Genomic DNA, 21,913 nt, shown 5'->3' on the forward strand with positions numbered 1-21,913 from the left:
ATCCCAATTTAAAGCAATTCTACGTAATTTTTTCTTATATTCAGGGTCAAGAGGTGGATTTAGGGATTTTTCCCCGAATTAGAAAAAACTTAGGGGTGGTTCACATAACTATAAAATTAATGTTATTTTTACTAAAAGAAAATAAAATATATAGGACTGCTTTTTTATTAAAAAAGAAACATTCTACGCATTTCTTTATTCAAAAAACAAATGCTTAAAAGGGAACCTCTAAGGAATAAAAGGGCCCGCTTTATCATCCAGTACCCATACAAGTTCTTGACGGCCCTTCATATATTCGAATGTTTCTTACATTTTCTGTTTTGATAATTTTTCATGATTAGTCCATCCTAAATATGTCCCATCCGGCTGCTACACAGTGGACACGGCCGAATCCATGATGGTTATGATTAAAAAAGGCCCTCTTATTGACCTAAGATTAGCTTTTCTTTAATCATACCCATTGCGTATACCCATTATAGAGTTTGATTAGTTTATTTGGTTATGGCAACATGACACGTGGGCGATCTGATGGCACCGGGAGGACATTCTATAGGAAAATGGCTCCTGTTTAATAGTTACAAACGTAAAGACTACCTAGGAAACTCCGAATGGACAGGCGCAAAGTTACGACCAATTTAGTTTTTTTTAGATTTAACACTAGATAATGTGATACCAATGTTCAGTGGATCCATTCGGCCATTAATGGGTGTCCATCAATGAGTGACCCATAATGAGTGGCCAGTCATGATGGGTGCCCATCAAGAGTGGTCTAAGGTATGATTTTTAAAAAAGGCCTTCTTAGTGCCCATTAAAGAGGAAAAGAGAAAAAGAAAAAAACAATGTAAATTCTCAAAAAATGCAAAATTTTAAACGTAATTTTACAAAATTTTTGCAAAAATTCAAACTTTTTTAATCAGAAAAACAAATTTTCATCGCCAACTTCTTCAAAATTAGGTATTAAGCATTAAGAAAAAAGAAAAAAACCCATTACCCCTATTTTCAAAATTCTTCAGTAGTTCAATGGCCATTAAATATCCATCGCGACGTGTTATTATGACGTTCGTTAGAAGGACAAAAATAATAATAAAAAAATAAGAATAAAAGGTACCAGCGAATCACGTTTTTATATCCATTATGATCCAGTAGCGAATACTACGCCTCCTAGCGTCGCAATTTCGAACTAATCATCAGATGTCGATGCCACGCTCGAATTGATAATTGGGTCGACTTTTTTCGAAGTAAATTATAATTAATATAAATAATTTACGAAGAAATAGAAACGTGAAATAAATAATTTATTAAATTCTCCGACGGATAAATCAAAAAAATAAGAATTTAATCGAATTTTTTCGTCGGCAAAATAATTTTTTTTTCTTTTCTGTACCGACTATAAGTTCTACCTTGAATGGTTAAGTAATTCCGAAAATATTTTATGTATGTGAAACGTGTCATTATAAAATTTAAGTTTTCAAGGTTCTATAACGTGGACAATAGGACATTTATTATTTCGCTAAATTTTACAATAACCTTGAAAATATAAGAGAATAAACATACCAGATACCTTCTTACGAACGGCTAAACTTAAGAATTAAATAAATTAAAAACATAATAATAATTATATATTATACTTAGAAATTCGCCTTGTATACAAGAGAATAAATAAATAAACTTTTTACCTTAAATTCTTTGATCATTTTATATTTATCTACGTATTTAAATTTGTTGTATGTCCCCTCGTGTATGACCCAATACTTATCTGGTTTAATGGACGAATCAACTTTCTTAACGCTGATTATAGAGGTTTTTAAGGTTTATGAGGTATATAAAAGCGTGGCAAGTTGAGGGAATCACTCGTAACGATCAACACGATAGGGTCTCTGACCTTGCTTGGTGTAGACTTAGATACAGTTGCTTGGAGACAACAATACGATTTATTTTATGTTTATCGATTTTATTTCCCCCTGTAATCGATTTAATATCGGAAATTACATTTCAAACTTTATTTTTATCGAAAAAAATATTAAAATATTGAATAAATTTATTCATTCTTTTAAGATTAGACAAAGGGGTGGCTTAAAAGTCAGTTAACCGTGTTTTGTTTCGTGTTTCGGGTGACTTGTAAATATGAGACGTAAATTACATGTTTTCCTTATATAAAATTGATAAAACACGATAAAGAAATAAATAAAAATTAAGTATTTGAATACGAGTAATTTAATTTAGGCTTTTTACAATGATTAATTGACTTCTGGGACACACTGCATACTACACTTAAAACACTATTTTAAGGTTTAATAATAAAATAAAATAATAAAAATAATGTTATTTAAAAAGACAAGATCTCTGTAAAAATTCATATTTTACTTAATAAAAGTATTTTTTAGTATAAGAAATTATTAAGAAGTTCTGTTCTATTCGTCTTCTCTCTGGTTCATATGGAGGTTGTAGCCTTAATTCGCCTTTCCTCCGAAGAGTGGTGCGATGATCGCTTCGCGACCGAAGAGCCAGTCGTTTATTTCATGGCCTAAATGTACGCGTGGGAAACCGTGCCTTCCGGGAGGACTTTTATGGGGAACCTCCTATTCAGTCGTTATTGGCTAAGAGAAAACCCGGAAAACTAGCAGCCAGCCTGTCCGAGTCGCGGCGCGAACCCACGACCGAACTTCCCAGTGTTTAGGGTCCGGTCACCACTGCTATGAGCGGCAACGGAGACCACTCGGCCACAATTATTAAGAAGTTTCTTTCCACGTTTCTTTTAAATCGACGACGCGCCATCACGCGCGACGGAATTCAAAAACATTTTTTTTTTTTAAATAGAGAAATTCCTTTAAAGTATTCAGTAAAAATATATTATAGAGAAATTAAAATTCTGCAGTTTAAAAATAAAGCTAAAAATAATTTATATCATAAGAACAATTTTTAAAAAATTGTATCGCTTCGCGTGTGTCGCGTCGCGTCCTACTGTGAAAGATTAGTAGAAAAAAAAACAGAGGGATTTCCTCTGATCGATATAAATAGAAAATAAATGATTTTTTATTTAGTTCAATTTATTTTCTTAGAAATAATTTCTAAATAAAATTTCATTAGAAAAAAATTTGTATAATTTGTTTCTATGAACAAAAGACAAGGTTCTATAATTAAGTATTAACTGTTATTACTCAAGCACTATCATTAATTGTAATAAAAGGAAAAATACTGTAATTAGTTAATTGCTATTGATCACAAATATGTAATAAAATTTCACTTGAATTCATTTAAAAATCATTTGTTACTGTATAAATATTTGCCCAGTAAAATTAATTACGAAGCTGCATTTAAATATTCATTAAATTAATATTAATAATAAAATAATCTTTAAAAATAAAAATTTTCAACACTAAATCAAACACGTTTTATTGGCTGGCGAAAAATTTCAAAATGAACCAATGAGATTCGAGTATTTAAAAATTTAAATGCGCGTTGTCTATTGGCTGTCAAATAATAATTTCAAAAATAAATAAATAATCGTTTTAAACACTTCGGTAGGAAAAATATATTTCTTATAATGGAAAATAAGCCCTTTACAAATTGTCTTCTGTATATAATTTTGTATATGTTTGTCCTTCAGAATTATTTTTTGTTATTGTAGTTGTATTTCTTTTGTACGAAATTAATTTTCTTGCCGCTATTGTCAGTATGATTACTATTATTTGAATAGCAATTGGTTTAGTTCTTTTCAAATAAATTTATTATTATCTTTAACTTTAGTTTATAAAAATAAATATGATTAATTCTATTTTGTATCCGACAATTATAATAAGAAGCAGAATACAAGGTTAATATATACTGGTATATGGATTTCTTCTATTGGATAGGGTAATTTTTGAATCTATCCGTTGTAAAACTAAAGATATGACGTCAGTTTGATTCATCTTTACAGGATGGCCCAAAAATCAGTTAAACGTATTTTTGTTAATTTGTAAACGCTCCGAAAGAAGTAAAAATCTTGCAAAATAATAAATTTTGTATGAATTTCTATAGAATGAGAAATCTTAAGCTAAAATCTCAGAAACTGGTGGTTGAAAAATTACAAAGGTCAACAATGGTTTTGGTGCCGGGGTATTTTGAGCTGATTTCATATGAATTTGATGCCCTGAATTCAAATATGGCATTAGCTTTTGCCTAGGAGCTCTAATTTTTAAGATATAGCATTTTAGCAAAATACACGTTTCAATATCTTAAGTTAAATCCATGGCTCAAATAAAAAAAAACTAAACATGGAAGTTTCATTATTATATTATGCAAGTATTATTCTATACAAAAATAGAGAAAAAAGTCATCGATAAAACTAAATAGTTACACATTGAGGAAGCTTCTTTTCCGTGACTTTCGTAAATGTATTTGGACCAGTCCCTTTTTAAACTCCAGCAGTAATCTGCCATCATATGCGTAGCCCATCTTCCTTGGTAGCGGTCCTCCATAGTTTTAATATCCTGGTGAAGTCCTTCACCTTGTTCTTCATTCGTGTCTCCTAAATTTTCAGGAAAACGGTCTAAGCGACTGTGTAAATAATGCACCTTAATACTCATATTACACCCAAGAGATTTGAAACTGTTAAGCATCTCGTTTACCAGTTCAACATATTTTTCAGCTTTGTGTTTGCCTAGAAAATTTCTGACAACTGCAACAAATGAAGTCCAGGCTTTTCTCTCGGCTTCATTCATTGAATTTACGAAGGCAAGATCGTTAATGAGTTGTCTTATTTGTGGGCCGTCAAATATTCCTGCTTTAATTTTTTCTATACTCAACTGAGGAATTTTTTCTACTATACAGTATATGTAAATCATGATCCGTTGTTATCAAGAGCCTTTACAAACTGCTTCTTTAGGCCTAGCTTGATATGCAGTGGAAGAAAGATGATTTTCTCTTGTTCTACTAAGGGGTCATTAATGACATTTTTTCTCCAACGTCCATGTTTTCTCTCTTAGACCACTCTTTTCTAACCCAGTAGTGTGTTTTGTCTCTGCTATCCCAGTGGCACAAGAAGCAAGAATATTTGATGTAGCCAATTGGTGTAGTCCAAGGAGAAAGTTTACCATTTTTAAGTCTACACAAATTACCCATTGATGTTCATGATACTTTATCTTCTCTAAGACCAAAGCTATGGTGTTATATTCTTCTTTCATTTTCGTTGAGTGAGCAATTGGTATTGAACCAAATTTGTTCCCATTGTGTAGAACAGCGGTTCCCAACCTTTTTTTGACCAGGGACCACTTTGATTTCATTGTTGTTAGCAGGGAACACAAGGTTTAAGAAAAATAAACTGTGTCAATCTAAAAATAAACTTTAATCAAAACTTTTAACATACATAATCGTTAAACTCAAGAGTAACATGCTTTAACAGTACTATTATAATAGAAAACAACACTTTTAGTAAAAATTAAATTCAGTTTGTATCAATGTGGGAATAATAATTTAAAATGAATAAAAGTTTTAAATCTTTCGCGGACCATATTTTAGCTCTTACGGACCACTGGTTGGGAACCGCTGGTGTAGAAGGACACATTTCAAACTTCGTTTTGAGCTGTCAATAAATAGGCGCCAATCATCTGAAAAATATTTAAGAAGACCATTTTTTCCAAGAATCCTCTAATTTCGTGACAAAACACAAGATTGTCTTCTTGAGAGAAGAAGGGTAGCAGACAAAAGGAAAATATACAGGAATCAATACTTGCATATGCGATTTAGAACTGTACCAACTGGAATTAGTTCTACACATTTCATATAGCGCTGTAGGTTAAATAAACACTGATCTAAAAAAATAGAGCTGATAGAGAAAAACTGATTTCATATTTGGATATAGCTAATATCAGTTCTAAAATCCTAGGCACCAATTTTTCTTTGTTTTTCTTTTTTTTGTAGGCTTCTGTTCCACGTAGTTGTCTTCAATAGTGTCATGCCCACCAGTGACCACTCCGTACTGGTGGGCTTGAGTACCACTAGTTAGTCGTGGATTCGCGCCTCGTCAATAGTCTGGTCAAGTGGAGTTTCCTAGCTTTTTTACATTAGTAACACCTAAATAAGTGGCCAGTTTCCCATAAAAGACCTCAGGGAGACATTCCTCCCTTAGTTATCATCCATGTGTCGCGTTGCCGTATAAGAATAAAACCAAACCAATCAATAGTCCCAAGATACAGTGAACATTCTGTATTTAAAGCTGGATTTAGACTTGTTAAGCCTTCAAACTATGTCATAATAAATTTTTGTAGAAGCTATAATCCTTATTTCACAATCAATGCGAACAGCCAGATAATCGATGGGGTAAAAATACCAACTTGCCATTCTGAGGGATCCAGAATCCAGTTCGTGTCGTCTCAAAAAATTTTCGTGTGTATAATGATACGTATGGATCAACGTCGGGCCATTTCTTAGCAAACATGACCAAATCCATGATGAATATGAAAAAAAGACTGTTAGAGGCCACGAAAGAATTCTGTTAAAAGAATAAGAAAGATCAATATCCATATATACATACATTTGTCGTCCCTTGCGATATGTCAGACATCAATTTTAAATATTTAAACTCATTAAGATGATTGGTTATTAACATGTTTGTCTTAACCACGATTGGTTGAGGGCAACAGCAGCTACATTATTCTTATTTTTGCTTCTCCAATAAGCGTTAAGATAAATTTTATCTCGGTCCATCATAAAATTTATTTACATTTTTTACATTATTCTCCATATAATCATGCACAGGGCACATATATTCATTTGCGTCAACAGAAAATTTTCCAAGGAGGAGCAAAGTTTGGAAACAAATAATTACATCAATAATATTTTATTTAATTATTTAATTTTAGGGGTTTCACAAGCAGATATAGAATATTGTATCAAAGCAACTCATTATCCGCAGAGGAGGGAACGGGGCACTTGCCCTCCCTGGAATCGAATAAAAAATTCCACAAATTAAAGTCGTAAATGTGATTCAGATATATATTCATACACCTTAGACCATGGAATGCTCTGGCTATTTCTTTTTGTATTGATGCAATACTATATTTCATAATCTACTTGTGAAAACCTCCAAAAGACCCACCAGTGGCCACGCGGTTCCGTTCCCTGAACACTGGGAGTTCGGTTGTGGGTTACTGGAGTTTGCCGGGTTTTCACCACGTCTGTAACGCCTAGAATAGAGGCCAGTTATTCTTAAAAGACCTCCCGAAAGACATTATTCTCCGTGTAACGGCCATAATAAAACGCATACAACTACTATTCCAAGACAATTACATCACACTTTACAATGGGGCGATATAACCTAAAACCTCATACCCAACTAGCCAATACAAGACAAGACCCCGTAGAATTAAATAATTAAATAAAAATTTACTGATGTAATTATTTGTCTCTAAGTTTTGCTCCCTGGAGCCCACCAGTGGATAAAACCACCGAACACTGATAGTTAGTCGTGGGCTCGCGACTCACCAACGGATTTTCCGGATTTTTTCACGTTTGTGACATCTAAATAAGGACCAGTTTCCCATAAAAGACCTCGTGGAAGCATCCCCCACGTGTCGCGATGCTATATACGGCATCGCGGATGCGGAATAAAACCTCTATGGATAATTCTCTGCAGATGCTCATGTCAATGCATAATTCATATGAACATTACGTATTACGAAGAAAATTCATTGTATTTCATTGTTTATAAAAAAATCATAATAAATTTTCTTTAACTCGAAGTCTTAAAAATATCTAAATGCTGAAATGTTCTTGATTGTTGACATTGTTACGAAGACAATTGTTCTGTAATAAACACATGCGTCAATTTATAGATCCATTTGAAGAGCATCCACAAGTAACTAGTCCCTTCTACAGAAAAAACCAGCAGTGGGATTAATTCTCAAAATGTCTTACATGGAATTTAAGGAACCATCTTCAAGCCACAAGTCTGAAATCTCACGTTCGTCATCGTGGACAGACAGGGCATTAATCCTCTCTAAAGACAATCGAAAAAACTTGCATTCCAAAAAGAAGAACCAAATTTTGACACTGACCAATCAGAATAAATTAGATTTTGTGGAAATGGATCATAAATTGGCAACATTTCACGAAGCAATACTTAATAATGACATCGACAAGGTGAGAGAGATGCTGGATTACGGAATTGATCCCAATGCTGAAGAAGCATTTTCTCATAAAGTGCCATTGATAGAAGCGACTAAAAGAGGTTACGTGTACATCGTACAAGCTTTAATATCTGCTCAAGCTGATGTAAACAAGTGTAACATCCAAGGAACTACAGCTCTACATATTTGCATGAGCCCCACCAGCATGAACACCGATATAATCCGATTATTTCTAGATAATCGCAACACGAATTTCAATGTACAAGATAAAATATCGGATAGTACGCCATTGCACGTATTAACCAGGGCATTTTGTTCTAACAAGAACACTTCCCATCAGAAAATCAAGAATATACTAAGAGATTTAGTGCCGAGATGTAACCTTCATCTGAAGGACACTTGGGGCAACACTGCACTGCATATTGTAGCGAAAAGCAGGAAGGACGATGTAGAAGTTGTAGAAATTCTTTTATCCGGGAAACCTGACGTTAATTCTCGAAATTTTTTAGGAGAAACGCCATTATCCATTGCCATAAATTATGGCAACTTCCGCACGGCTTTAGCCATTTTGAATTGCGATGTAGACACTGGTTTAAGAGATCGATTCGAATGTACACTACTTCATTACGCAGCGAAAAAGAATGCTTGCGCAATCGTAAAAAGATTATTAGATAAAGGAAGTGACGTGAATGCTCAAGATCCTAATGGCGACACGGCTTTGCACATTGCAGCAGGAAGAGGTTACACGGAATGTGTGTCCATATTGTTGAAGCATCCAGAAATCGAGATCAATAAGCAGAACTTAGGTGGATACACCCCTCTGATGTGCTCTGTTGACAGCAGTTTTACAAGAATTGTGAAAATACTGTTAGATGCCGGCTGCGACGTTCATGCAAAGTCTCTCAAGAGTAATAAAACTGCTCTAGATATTGTAGAAGAGCGAATGATCAAGAAAAACAAGATGGACATTTATAAACTTTTACTGAGAGAAAGTTAAGCTTTAATGATTAAAAATATTAATCGAAATTCTTAATTTTTATAATGAACATTTTTTGCTAATAATAGAATAAATATTTTATGAAGTATGAATAAATTATGAGCAATGGCAATGATTCAATTTGAAAATTTCTAGTAAATATTTCAGTGTCCATCAGTGGACGAGTGACTAAAACCACTGAATACTTGTAGTTGGTCGTGGGTTTGCACCTGGCCAACGGGCTGGCCAACAGGATGGGAGTTTTCTGGGTTTTCTTCACGTTAGTAACTTCCTAAATGGGACAATTTCCAGTAGAAAGTAATTCTGGGAGGAATCCTTCCTCGACAGATTGCCCACGTGTTGCTTGCAATATATATGTATAGGGTACACAGGGAGTCCGCAGAGGAAGACAAATGGGCACTTGTCCTCCCCTGGAATCCATTCCACAAAAATTATAATCGTAAAAGTAATTGAGGTGTATAATCCTATACCCTCGACCTGCCCACGTGCATATAATTTTTTATTGTTTTTACTCTTTCCACTCTGTGGGTACTATAAGGGCCTTTTTTCTCTCTATACCCATTGTGGGTTTTTCAGACCCAAAATAGAAGCGACCAAGAACTGAGAAAAGGGTCCTGGCATATCGGGCATAGCAAAATGTCCTGGTCAATTGCCTGGGGCACCCATCAATAGGGGACCTCAAACCAATCTTTTATAAGAAAATATTCCCCCAAGAAAAATGTCTGAAGAATTTGAATTAGGAGGCCCAAGTACTGTAAATGGGGCCCCCAAATTCAAATTCGCCTTGGTCCCATGAAGCTATAATACGCCACTGAATTTCATTTAATTATATTAAAAACTATTGGATTTTGTTTAACATTAATTAAGAACTGAAACAGTTTATCATTTCCATAGAGATTCAGTAAGAAACACTCGTTAATAACGCAAAGATTTGGTAATATTAAATACAGACAGACACACGAACGAACACATATTTCTATACGCTTAATAAACAAATTAATCGACTGATTATTGAGAAAAACGTTCTTTTTAACGAAAATTTCCATAACTCATATATCAATACCAAACATATCACGAACATGGAGGAAGGACTTTACGATGAGTTCGCGCGTGCTTCTATGACGCATTAAATTGCGTCATTATTGTAGCATGTTGACGTGACTCACATCATTTCAAATTTTATTTAAAAAGTTATTTAGTAATTCTCATTAATTAAACGAGAAATTTGTTTTGTAACCATGTCGTTTGATCTGTTACAAAACTCAGGATTTCCTAAATATTTTATAATTGTTTTTAAGGTATTCAATAATATATAGCCTATATAGAGAGAGGTTTAAAGGGTTTATATTGATTTATATTTTGCTGAAATTTTATAGAATAATTATCAATATAAAATAAATTAAACTGTAATATCAGTAAACACTACCTAACAACTATAGAAAGTAACGTAACTAAAATGGGAATACAGTCGAACCTGCGATAACGGACACCTCTCAACAACGGCCACCGACGAGAACGTAAAAAAATGGCCGTTGTTCAGAGGTTTTTGACTGTAATTAATTTTAATGAGTAATTCGAAGGAATTAAGCTGTACGAATGAATAAAATTTATGGTAATTTTATGGTAAATTACATTTTTATAACAAATATTGTAATAATAATTAGCATAAGATTTATTCCTCCATCAAAAGGGAGTTCAATTTTATGGAAATTATATTGTACATGCTTTAAATTTATGTCTTAAGGGTCTGGCAATAGAATTATATGATTAATTTTATGGTAAATGTGAATTTCACGTTGGATTTTTTACCATAAAAGGAGAATTAAATGAAGGAGTAGTCGTGAATATATTGTAGCTTTGATAGAAATGGTAGAGGAAATATATTAGTGATTAACTTAAAATATTTCAGTGTAAATTTGAGAAGAATCACTTAAAATAATAAATGTAATCATGGTAAAATTAATTCCTAAAAAGCATATGATGATGGTAATTTTTAATCTAAAGAAATGGCAAAGGAACCAAAACATTTAATGAATATCATGATTAAAATGGAATTAAATTAAAGGAATAATTGATGAAATTAATTATAATTAAGCCCCATTTATTATAATTAGGCCTATATTTTATTTGATTATTTTTTAATTTAAAAAAAAATGTTAAAAAAATTAAATAAATAAATAAAATAATTAAAAATATAAATAGAAAGCATAACAATACCATACAATTACTTAAATTTTAATTTAAAATTAACTTCCTTATGATTTATTATATTATTCTATACAAAATAGGCTTATATAGGCCCACACTTTTTAAAATAATGATGTCTATATAATTACTATGTGGATAAAATATATTAAATATATCAAATTAAATTAATAAAATATTGAATTTAAAACTTGACTTATTATAGGATTTTGCTTGTAAGCCCTATTATAGATGCTCTATTATAGACTTATTCATGCCTAAGGCCCTACAGTATTATAGACATATTTTTGCCCATAGAATCTACAATATTATAGACTTATTTTGCCTTTAGGCCCTACAACAAATGCTGTATTATAATAGCTATAATTTTTGTCAATTAACACCAATTTTCCTTCAATTTTATACTCACCCTTCCATCTTTATATTAATTAAAATGTAATTAATTCACACATGTAATCAATGAAATCTGTAACGAACACTTGTGACGTGATTTATAATATATATATATGTATATATACACTGTATATATACTAACGTTGTTAACTGCAGCTCGTGCCAGTCGCAGTTAACCAATGAGCATGCTCGAGACAACTGGAGACGGTTATAAAAAAACCCTTTTTTTTATATAGCCCCAGCCTCACGTGCGATCTTTTATACCTTAAAGCACACTCTGAGGATTAATTTATGCGTAGTTTAATGCGTATTTTAAGAACTGACAGTATAATTATTAATTAAAACCTACCGCTTCTAGGTCGTCGGTAAAACATGGAGAACAGAAAAACTTCAAGGGTTGTTTGGTTAGAGAAAACATGTCGAAAAATCCACCAAAAATGGGGGGAGAGGGAATGATTCATGACATGAATGAACCGACTGCAAATTGACAAATACGTGACGTCACCAGATGAATATTGATAAAAGCACGTGTTGTGCAGACATCACGTGATATCGATTTTGTCGGGAGATTCGATGGTGCTGTCGGACAACCCTTGAAACTCTAATCGAATTTTTTTGTTTGTTTGCTTGTTTATGGGAATTATTAAGTATTTTATTATAAAATTCTATATTTTACGACCTGTTTAAGAATAGTATTCGGGCCATCGAAACGGGAGTTGGAGTTTGTTCCCCCGACCTGGGGGTTTCTACCCTTATAAAATTAAGGCCACGGTTAGTCCCTTCGTTATATCGTAGCATCTGATATATCGCGATGTAATGGGGGCTACCGTATTTTTACTAACAGAATATGCTTTTCATTAATAAATATTTCAAAAACAATGGCTAAAGGAGCCCGCTGAAAGCAAAATGGGCCCTCTATTTCCGGACTTGTACAAGCTCTCTACGGCCATGGTCGTATTCTATGGTATATTCGCATTGATTTTACCACGTATACAGTGGTAGATAGGGACCGAGGTATATGCCTGGGGCCTCCCGAGACCGGGGATAATTATTGCGCAATTTTACATCATAATTTCTGTAGATACAAGTAGACGTTCTCAGACAATGATGTCATAAAATTACGTAGAGTAGGCCCCATAGCTTTTAATCTACCAATATGTCTAAATGTTTACTTACATAACCTGTATGCAACCTATACTTAATTAAAGCACATGTATGGGCCTGTACGTAGAATCTAGGCCATAAGATACATAGATTTTACACTCTGGTGTGTATGCAATAAAACTCTGGTGTGTAAATCGGACTCGCACGGTACCGAATATCTTTTCCGGTTTGGCAGGTTTCCGTTTTGAACAGGTTTTACCGTATATGTATTATAGCCCGAGTAAGTTATAGCCAGTATATGTATCACGTGTGTATGTTTTACATACACACGTGATACATATACTGGCTATAACTTATACACAAGTGATACATATACATATACATATTTAGAGCCCTAGTAATGTTAATACCCTGGTGTAGGCCCACCTGTAAATGCTATACAAGTAAATATTTTTATAATTTCAATTGCATACCCCTGATAATCCGGTACGTAGACTTGCAGCAACACTGACGGGTACGCGTACCACGGGTTATTATTGATTAATTTCGCTAGAGAGGTTCGAGTTTTGGGGCATGGCAATCGAGCATCACGTGACACAATGGGCTGGACCGAATTAGCATTTGATAGGTGCATTGAACCACTCAATTCCGAGCCGAATAATGTTGCCATTACATCCATTTAATTATAAGATTTACTCGATTGAACAGCTTTCGTTGAAACTTTTAAGTGTTTTACTCTGTTGTTAAGTTTGTTTTACAGAAAATGATTAAGGAATTAAAGATGCATGCATCCGGAATAGTTAAGCTGTCAGTAATGCTGACTTCACTTACTTCGAAGACAAAAGAAAACATCAAGAAAAATTCATGATAGAGTGATTCCGAGAGTATTATTATTTGTTTACGTGAAAATAAAAGAATTAAAATTAATTTTATAAATTTTCACAGTTCTTTTCGATGTTGCTAAAAATACATGCTGCAATGTATGCTGTTAAAAATATATGCTGGTGAAAATGTATGCTCTAATGTATGCTCTAGTGTATGCTGCTGAAAACGCTTGTTTATGCTTCTTACGTTCTAAAACTTTCAAGTATTAATTATAATTCATCCTTAATTGTGTGCAGAGATGCATGACTTGCATAGAAACAGCACAAGTCGTATAAAAATTTCCATCACATTTTCAAGACATTCTTCTATTTCTAAGCATTTTAACAGTGAAATTATGACTTTAGAGTTTGGAAATCGGTCAAAAAAACCCCCCAAAGATTTTTAAAGGTTTGGATTCTGGGACCTTGAAAAATCGAGAAATGCCAAAAATTTGGGGGTGTTTTCTTTGATATGTATAGATGTTAGTGTGTGGGGGTGGCACAAATTCGTTCACCCAATTTCAATAACTCCTGCGTCTTTTGTCGAAAATTTCTGAAATTTTGCGGGAAGGTTTATATATTAGGGGGGTCGACACTGTTAAATTTTGGTGGGGTAAAGTCGACGGGGTGGGTAGATATAGGAAGTCGAGTGTAATTGGACTTTATAAAGATTCTATTCGTTATTAGCATTTACAAGTTTTAAAAAGTTATTTAATGAAATCTCGTAACAGATGGCGCCACACGCAATTCTGACCTTTTTCGCCAGGAAAGTTACGCAACTCGTTGCTAGATATTCATGGTGGTTATATTAAATATTTATAGTGAAACATGATTTATAATTAGTGTTTATCCAGCAAACATTACTTCTACTGATAAATCATTCACTTATAACGTAAAAATTCTTAAATTACTTGTAAAATGAGAGCAGTCTTACCATAAGTATGGTACCGTAGTTTTCCATCTTGGTTTTCGTGTAGTTAATTTCACACGTCTTCGAGCTTTTGGAATGATTATTGTGAATTGATTTAACCCTTTATTAGTGTATGTCGAACACGTGGCAATGGTAATGATTCAGTACGTAAATGACGAGAGCACGAAATGTTTTCAGGTATTTGCAGAACGATAGGTTCGTGATTCATCGGTCGAACAATTAATAAAGGTCAAAGGTTTTTCAAATATATAGAGCTCGTGGTCTAATACAGTCATGTATAAGAAAAATTCAGCAACGTGTTGCGTAACTTTCCCGGCAAAAATAACTTAAAATTGTGGTGGCTCTATCTGTTATGATATTCTTATTTTAAAAACCTTTTATATTTTTAACTATTATGAAATGGCAAAAAAAGCTTAATTTTGAAGGTGGAGATGGGTTTTATTAAAAAATTGTAAATGATAATAGCGTGTAAAGTCTTCGTTAACTCCGACCCCACTTGAGATACGACAGATGACCTCCTCTATCTCCCTCCTCGACCTTTAACTACCAAAATTTAATAGTTTCAACCCACCTAACACTCAAACCTCTTTGCAAAATTTCAGAAATTTTGATAAAAAGCACAGTAGTTATTAAGCTTGAAATTGGGTGAACAAACTTATGCTCCCAAACACACTCACTAACATCCATACATATAGAACATATAGAACACGTTATGAATAAATATTATTAAGTGAAATCTTCATAAAAAAGGAATTAAAAAGTTTAATATTGAATTTCACAGCCATAGTTCAGCAATTGTTAATTCATGCAAAGAAATTTACATGATTCGAGAACCACGTTGGTGACTCAGTGATGTGTGTGAAGCACAAAATGAACGATAAACAATGCAAACTTAATAACTCTCGCTTGTTAAGTTGCGTAATTTTAATTAATTAAGTATACATATGTAACTAAGTGAAGAATAAAAACGGGTTCACCAATGGCGGAATGGATAAAACTGATGGAGCACGTGGGTTCGAGCATCACCAACGTGGAGTCTTCCGAGTTTTCTTCATGTTTGTAACACCTAAATAGGGGCCAATTTCCCATAGAAAGTCCTCTCGGGACTTTCTATGGGAAATTCTATGTGTCGCGTTGTTGTATATGTTAGTCAAAACCCGTTTTTAGTTAGAATGCGTTTTAACTAGTTGAAACTAGTTTATACTGGATGTCTTTGTTAAAAACCCGTTTTGTCTAGTTAAAACTAGTTTTAACTCAAATTCATTTTTGACTAGCAGTAAATTCTAGTTTTAACAAAAACATCCAGTATAAACTAGTTAAAACGCATCCTAACTAAAAACTGGTTTTGACTGCAACATATAGAGTGATTCGGGGTAAGATGGTAAACGGGGGAAGATGCCTACTTTTTGATATTTTCAAACGGTGACGTCAGATATTGTCACGTGTTTGTACGATGAATCGTTGGGCCAATATCGAGTGCGGAAAGCTGTAGTTGGCTACCGTTACCTCATTTTCTACATCCGAGAAGGTAAAAGCAAGATAAGAACGAAGTTTTTGTTGAGAAATGTTTCTAGAATCATTTTTAAAAGTTAAAATAGAATTTATTAAAAATTGCGTAAAACAATTAATGTGCGATGTAGTCAAGGTTCTAAAGTTTCCATTGTGAGCTAACGCCGATCCCGATCAGACACGCTACAACACGTACAACGTAGGCATCTTACCCCGACAAATGGAAAAGATGCCACATTTTTCATGGGGGTAACATGCTTATTTTTTGTTAATTGAATTCCAATATGCCTATTTTTAATAAATTTTTGTTTCCTCGTTTTATTGCAGGATATGCATAGAAATTATATAAGGACTGCTCAAAAAGGTTTTTGGACTGAAAAAAGCTTTCGGCTAGCTATAGAGCGCGTTAGAACGGGCGGAAACTTAACAATACTTACACTGTGCTGTTATACTTACTACGAAGTACTTTGTACTACATATGCAATAAATTAAATTTGGTTAAGATATTCGAAAATTAATTTTATGCAATTATATTTGTCATCTTACCCTAATGGCATTTGGCATCTCACCCTAAGTATCCGGGTGAGATGCCTAAAATGCAGACAGTAAAAAAGTCGTCATTGCAAACACAATATGCAATTATTTTTCATATACTCCAAAGTTTTATTTGAAAAACATGCTCGACAATACGATATTTTCGTTAGAGGCCTCCAAAACCCAAATTATCGCTATAATTTCCTTTATAAGCATAATGTTAGGCATCTTTCCCCGAATCACTACACATAACTTTATTTATTTCCCTCAAACATATTTATGTAGCTAAAATTAGTTCTAACTAATGTTAAAAGTTAAAACTAGTTTTATCTAAAATCAAAACATGTACAGCAGTAAATTAACTAGACAAAACCCGTTTTGTCTAGTTAAAACTAGAATTTACTGCTAGTCAAAAATGAATTTGAGTTAAAACTAGTTTTAACTAGACAAAACGGGTTTTAACAAAGACATCCAGTGTAAACTAGTTTCAACTAGTTAAAACGCGTTCTAACTAAAAACGGGTTTTGACTGTAACATATATAAATCAAAGAAAGCAGAAAATCGTTAAAATCATCTTTTAATGAAATTAGAACGTGGCATTTGCTAAGTTATTGTAAATAATTTAATAAAATAATACACGTTCAGGCTGCGTAACGTGACGTGTCCTCGTATAATCCCCAAAGAAGACGATTGTTTAGTAAATTGGTAAATCCATTTGTCGTATGATAATTTATGATAGGTGAACACGAAACATCTGCTAACAGTTTAAATGATTTCTCATATATTAGTACCACGGATCATCGGTGCTCTAATTGAACATGGTTCAATCTGGAGCAAATTGAACGGTGCACGCAAATTCATACCATAACATTAATACACTGCGTACCTAATTTTTAATACGTAGTTTATTTTTAAACGATATTTTGATTGGTTTATTTGGTTATGGAAACGCGACACGTGGGTGATCTGCCGAGGGGAGGGCCTTCCGGGAGATCTTTTAGATGTTACTAAGATTTTTTTTTAAAAAACGCGAAAAACGTCACGTGGTCAGCCCGTTGGCCAGGTGCGAACCCACGACCGACTACTGGTGTTCGGTGGTTTTATCCATTGGACACTGGTGGGCATCTAAGAGGACCTTCTTTTAGCAAGCGTCTACAATAAGGCGTGGAACTGGGCTCGATATATCCGGACAGACCCCTCAGAGAAAAATTCCTGGGGTTTTTCGACCCGTCCGAATTCGATTTCGTGTCCTTCACAGCGGTAATTTGTCACCGAGCGGCCATCCGAGCGTCACCAATTTCGTACTTAAATACTGTATATACTATGAGAGAAACTAATGGAAGAATATAACAAAATCCAATCTCACCCCTAAAGCCGGTGGAGCGTTATCCACTGGGCAATTGTCTGAAACTCCCACTAACAGGGGACCCAAACCAATCTTTTACAAGAAAATATTTCTCCAAAACATTTCCTCGACAAAAAATGTCTGAAGTCAACACTGTACATGGGCTTCCTAATTCAAATTTTCCCGAGCCCTATGAAGGTATAACTTCCACTGCTTTAAGACTAAGGTTGGCAATATAGTCATCTATGTTATCGTCCATAAATGATCCAGAAATATGAGTAATGCCCTTACACATTTTCCCTTATTTCCGTAGTCTTGTGAATCTAAAAGTAACTTTGGTATTTGACAATACCGTTTTTGACCCTTACCGGAAATTAGAATTTCATTTTTAAAAACTTCATTTTTCAATATTTTAATCAATTGTAAATTATTATTATCATTTCAGGCCATGTAAATTCTACATCTTAAAGTGCAGAGTGCACCACAAAGTTTCTCCGCTAGCCCCTCTACTGCTTTGAATATGTGCTAAAAAATTCATTTAGGCCCTGCCAGCATCTATTTTTGACTAAATATATGCACATAGTCCATCCTAATTTACGATAGACGGTGGTTAGCCTCAGGCATCTCTCACCTATCATCACAGGTTTTATAAAATTAAAATATATTAAATTTAAAATATAAATAATATTATTCAGCAAGGCGATTTGGCCCGTGTCGTAAAGGCAGAAAGCCCTGAAAATATATGAATAAAGGTTTGGTTTATTAGGGTATCTGTCGAGGAGGGATGTCTCCCAAGACTTTCTATGGGGAAACTGGTCTTATTTAGGTTGTTACAAACGTGAAAAATCCCGGAGAATTCCACGTGACCAGCCCGTTGGCCAGGTGAGAACTCACGAGCACCTACCAGTTTTAAGTGGTTTTATCTACTAGGCTACTGGTGGGATCTCAATAAAAAGGGGTGAGAGTCCACACTTGTGACTGGCACGAGCCACACCCACCTCTCTTAACGAAAACATTCTATATCAAAAATTTAATATAAAAATCGGCATATTTATTTATCTTTCTTATCAAAAATTTTATAATAGATAATTTTTTTTAAAAAAATCTATAATTTACATCTACATATTGTCCATTTTTTTTTCTAGAAAAAGGAAATAATATATATATAAATACAACGTAGAATCTGCAAAGCATCCATTCTCCACCCAACCATTAGCGTGTATTGCACGTGCTTTACAATATAATTTACATATATCCGGTGACGTACATCCGTTTATGGTTTTACATCCGGTGTAGAAGAAATTTTTAAAATTTTCCGCACTAGATGGCGACAGGTTAGCATTCAATATCCGGACAGCATTGAGGATAAGGTCCTTCCCCTCGTATCATTTTACATCCTTCGGGAACATCGATAACTCCACACCTACATTAAATATTATTATTATTATTATTATTATTATTATTTTAAAAAATTAATTATTTATTATAATTTAAATTTTAAAAATATTTACCTGTAAGTTTTTATATGTCGAATTCCTCTAATCATGACGCATTTGTGCCGTTCGCATCTGTCGTTGTCCGTCCAAACGTCTTTTAATTCGTGTTTATTTCCGTTTTTATCGATGCAAACACCTTAAAAATATAACAAATTAATTAATTAAAGCTTCAGATTTGATTCCGTTTCAAGAATTTTGTCTCAAATATTTTAAAAATTAAAAAAAACCGCACTTATAATTGTCTGTTCGTGAAATCCGCCATGATGTTATACCGCGTTGCAGGACGTGACGCGACGCGACATAAAAATAATATTTTTCTCCTATATAAAATTGATTTTCTCTATTAAAAGTGTAAAATATCATATATTAAAGCTAATATACAATAAATATACTATAAATAAATTGTATTAAACGTTTTCTCTTTTAAAAAAGAGACATTAAATATTTCCGCTTTCATTTCGCGTCGCGTCGCTCCTCCGTGATGCGAAAGTGCATTATCACTTTATAGCATTGAATATTAAAATTTTTAAGCTTTCCATATGTATATAGATGCTTCATATTCTTACATAATATGGCTGTTTCCAATATATAAATTATATTGAATGGATACGATTTGTTTTAATTTCTTTCATTAGCGACGCTATGACGCGTCGCGTCGCTTATCTCTTTCTCTTCAAACAACCACATAAAAAATAATAATAAACATGAAAATGGTTTATATAAATGATAGATAGATGTTTAGTAACACAGAAATCTAGAATTTCGCGTGGGGCCACGCGCTTTTAAGCTAAACACTTTGCAGCTTAGGGCCTCACTACAGCTTATTATTGTTTAGTAGAGGGGAAGGACTTGTTATGTGTTATAGTTTAGACCCATAAATACAACCCCAGCCCCGTACAGGCCTCATGTATACATAAAAGTATTAGCAACTCAAAACTTAGGGCCTCGAGTTATACGAGGGTCCCATATTATTATTTAGTGAAGGGAAAGAGCTTGTTATATGCTGCAGCTTAGAACTACAAGTACAAGCCCATCCTGTACAGCTTCGACATATACACAAGAGTATTAGCAACTGAAGCAATTTTAATTTTTAACTCAAAGAACCCATAAATCAATGCCAAATATATGAAATTAAGCATTACTTACCGGGTCCAACCTCTTGGGGTGTGAGGAGTATAGCAGCGTACAAGAACTGCACGAGTAGACAAACACATATTCCACAGGTGTATAACTTAGTTACGATTGCCATGGCTCTTGTTACGTTCCAAACTTCACAAACCGCAACTTATATAGTACCTTTTATAAATGTATATTTCAACATAATTCAAAGAATCGTAAATTATAAATACCAGACACGTAGTATGGGAATATATTCCAAACCACGCAACCTAATTTAGACTTTCCTCTTAAAAATGAGAGGAAGGATGATGTCACTTCCTCACTTAACACCTTACTTAATATTGTTTAGAATGCGTGGTTACGCAGTGACGTGTGTATAAAACGCGCGCGCTTGTGTGTGTGTGGAAATCTGTAAATATCATTAAAGATAATGGCCTTATCCCTGACCTTTAATTACATAATATCCACTGTTATCGCCTGTAATTAATCATCCTTAATTCTTTTCTTTTTATCTAATTTTAATTAAATTTGTATATAAATTTAAGTCTTAATTTATTACCTGTTTTTTGTATGAAAATGAAATTAAAATTGAAATTTTCATACAAAAAAAGGACAGTTTTTCCACAATGTTGGCTTCCTCGCGAGGCAAGTGTCGTGCAAGGAAGCCAACATCACGCCTTACTTTTAATCAGATTATTATTATTATTAATAAGTATAAGAATAAAAAGGGAAAGCTTAATTTAACAAAATCTACAAGAAAAAATGTAAATAGAATAATAAAAAATTAAAGTTACTCTAATTTATTAAAGAATATTAAAGTAAAAAATAAAGTAAATAAAATATTTTTCTGCATCATCCTCTTCAGAGATGTAGAAAATTAAATGGAAAATCTGTTTAAAATAATAATTTAGTAATATTTTTTAAATTGTGATACTTTTAACTCATTTAGGATATTGTATTTATCGTTATCAAGAAATCTGTAATGTGATTATCGTATTAACTGATATAGGGATCCGTAATGCGTTAGTCATCATTTCGGTAAGTAAAATCGATTTTATTTCACAATCCATCCTCTATTTTTTATTTATTTTAATAAAAAGTAGCTATAAATAGAATAAACAATTATATATATACGTATATAAGAAAATATATAACATACGACTTCTTTTTACAAATCCTCGCTTTACGACTGCCCTTTCTTCCCAATCTTCGGTTTACAACCACACCTTTTACCATCCCTCGCTTTACGACAATTTAAATATTCGATTAATATTGTGTAAAATATTAAATTAAGTTACTATACTCTGTT

General features: G+C 33.4%; 3 protein-coding genes across 4 annotated transcripts in view; 1 reads left to right on the forward strand and 2 right to left on the reverse strand.

Moving 5' to 3' along the window:
• LOC136982232 (tripartite motif-containing protein 2-like) overlaps positions 1-12,158 on the reverse strand; it is a 46,254-nt gene extending 34,096 nt beyond the window's left edge. The window contains exon 1 of one of the 2 annotated variants that reach the window (XM_067278686.1): positions 12,053-12,158. In XM_067278686.1, the coding sequence (XP_067134787.1) occupies positions 12,053-12,121 (69 nt within the window). In that variant the 5' untranslated portion in view covers positions 12,122-12,158. Of the gene's footprint in view, positions 1-11,719; positions 11,791-12,052 lie in introns of those variants that run through there. The other variant, XM_067278689.1, reaches the window with a different exon arrangement.
• LOC136982237 (putative ankyrin repeat protein RF_0381) lies at positions 7,735-9,106 on the forward strand. The gene has a single exon (XM_067278696.1). The coding sequence runs from the start codon at positions 7,888-7,890 to the stop codon at positions 9,103-9,105; it is 1,218 nt and encodes a 405-aa protein (XP_067134797.1). The 5' UTR covers positions 7,735-7,887; the 3' UTR covers position 9,106.
• Positions 12,159-19,018: 6,860 nt separating the features above from the next.
• On the reverse strand, positions 19,019-20,896 carry LOC136982240 (toxin-like protein 14). Its single transcript, XM_067278701.1, has 3 exons — positions 20,632-20,896; positions 19,501-19,621; positions 19,019-19,412 (listed from the first exon to the last, which is right to left on the reverse strand). The coding sequence occupies exons 1-3, from the start codon at positions 20,732-20,734 to the stop codon at positions 19,325-19,327; spliced, it is 312 nt and encodes a 103-aa protein (XP_067134802.1). The 5' UTR covers positions 20,735-20,896; the 3' UTR covers positions 19,019-19,324.
• Between the last annotated feature and the right edge of the window lie 1,017 nt (positions 20,897-21,913).

The sequence above is a fragment of the Centruroides vittatus genome, unplaced genomic scaffold, assembly GCF_030686945.1.
Source record: "Centruroides vittatus isolate TY-2023 unplaced genomic scaffold, ASM3068694v2 contig_817, whole genome shotgun sequence".
NCBI lineage: Eukaryota > Metazoa > Arthropoda > Arachnida > Scorpiones > Buthidae > Centruroides > Centruroides vittatus.

Coding starts and splice junctions, on each gene's coding strand:
- LOC136982237 (XM_067278696.1), top strand. CDS start 7,888: ATGTCTTACATGGAATTTAAGGAACCATCTTCAAGCCACAAGTCTGAA.
- LOC136982240 (XM_067278701.1), bottom strand. CDS start 20,734: ATGGCAATCGTAACTAAGTTATACACCTGTGGAATATGTGTTTGTCTA. Junction 19,622..20,631: donor ACCCCAAGAGGTTGGACCCG/GTAAGTAATGCT, acceptor TATATTTTTAAG/GTGTTTGCATCGATAAAAAC. Junction 19,413..19,500: donor CGACATATAAAAACTTACAG/GTAAATATTTTT, acceptor TATTTAATGTAG/GTGTGGAGTTATCGATGTTC.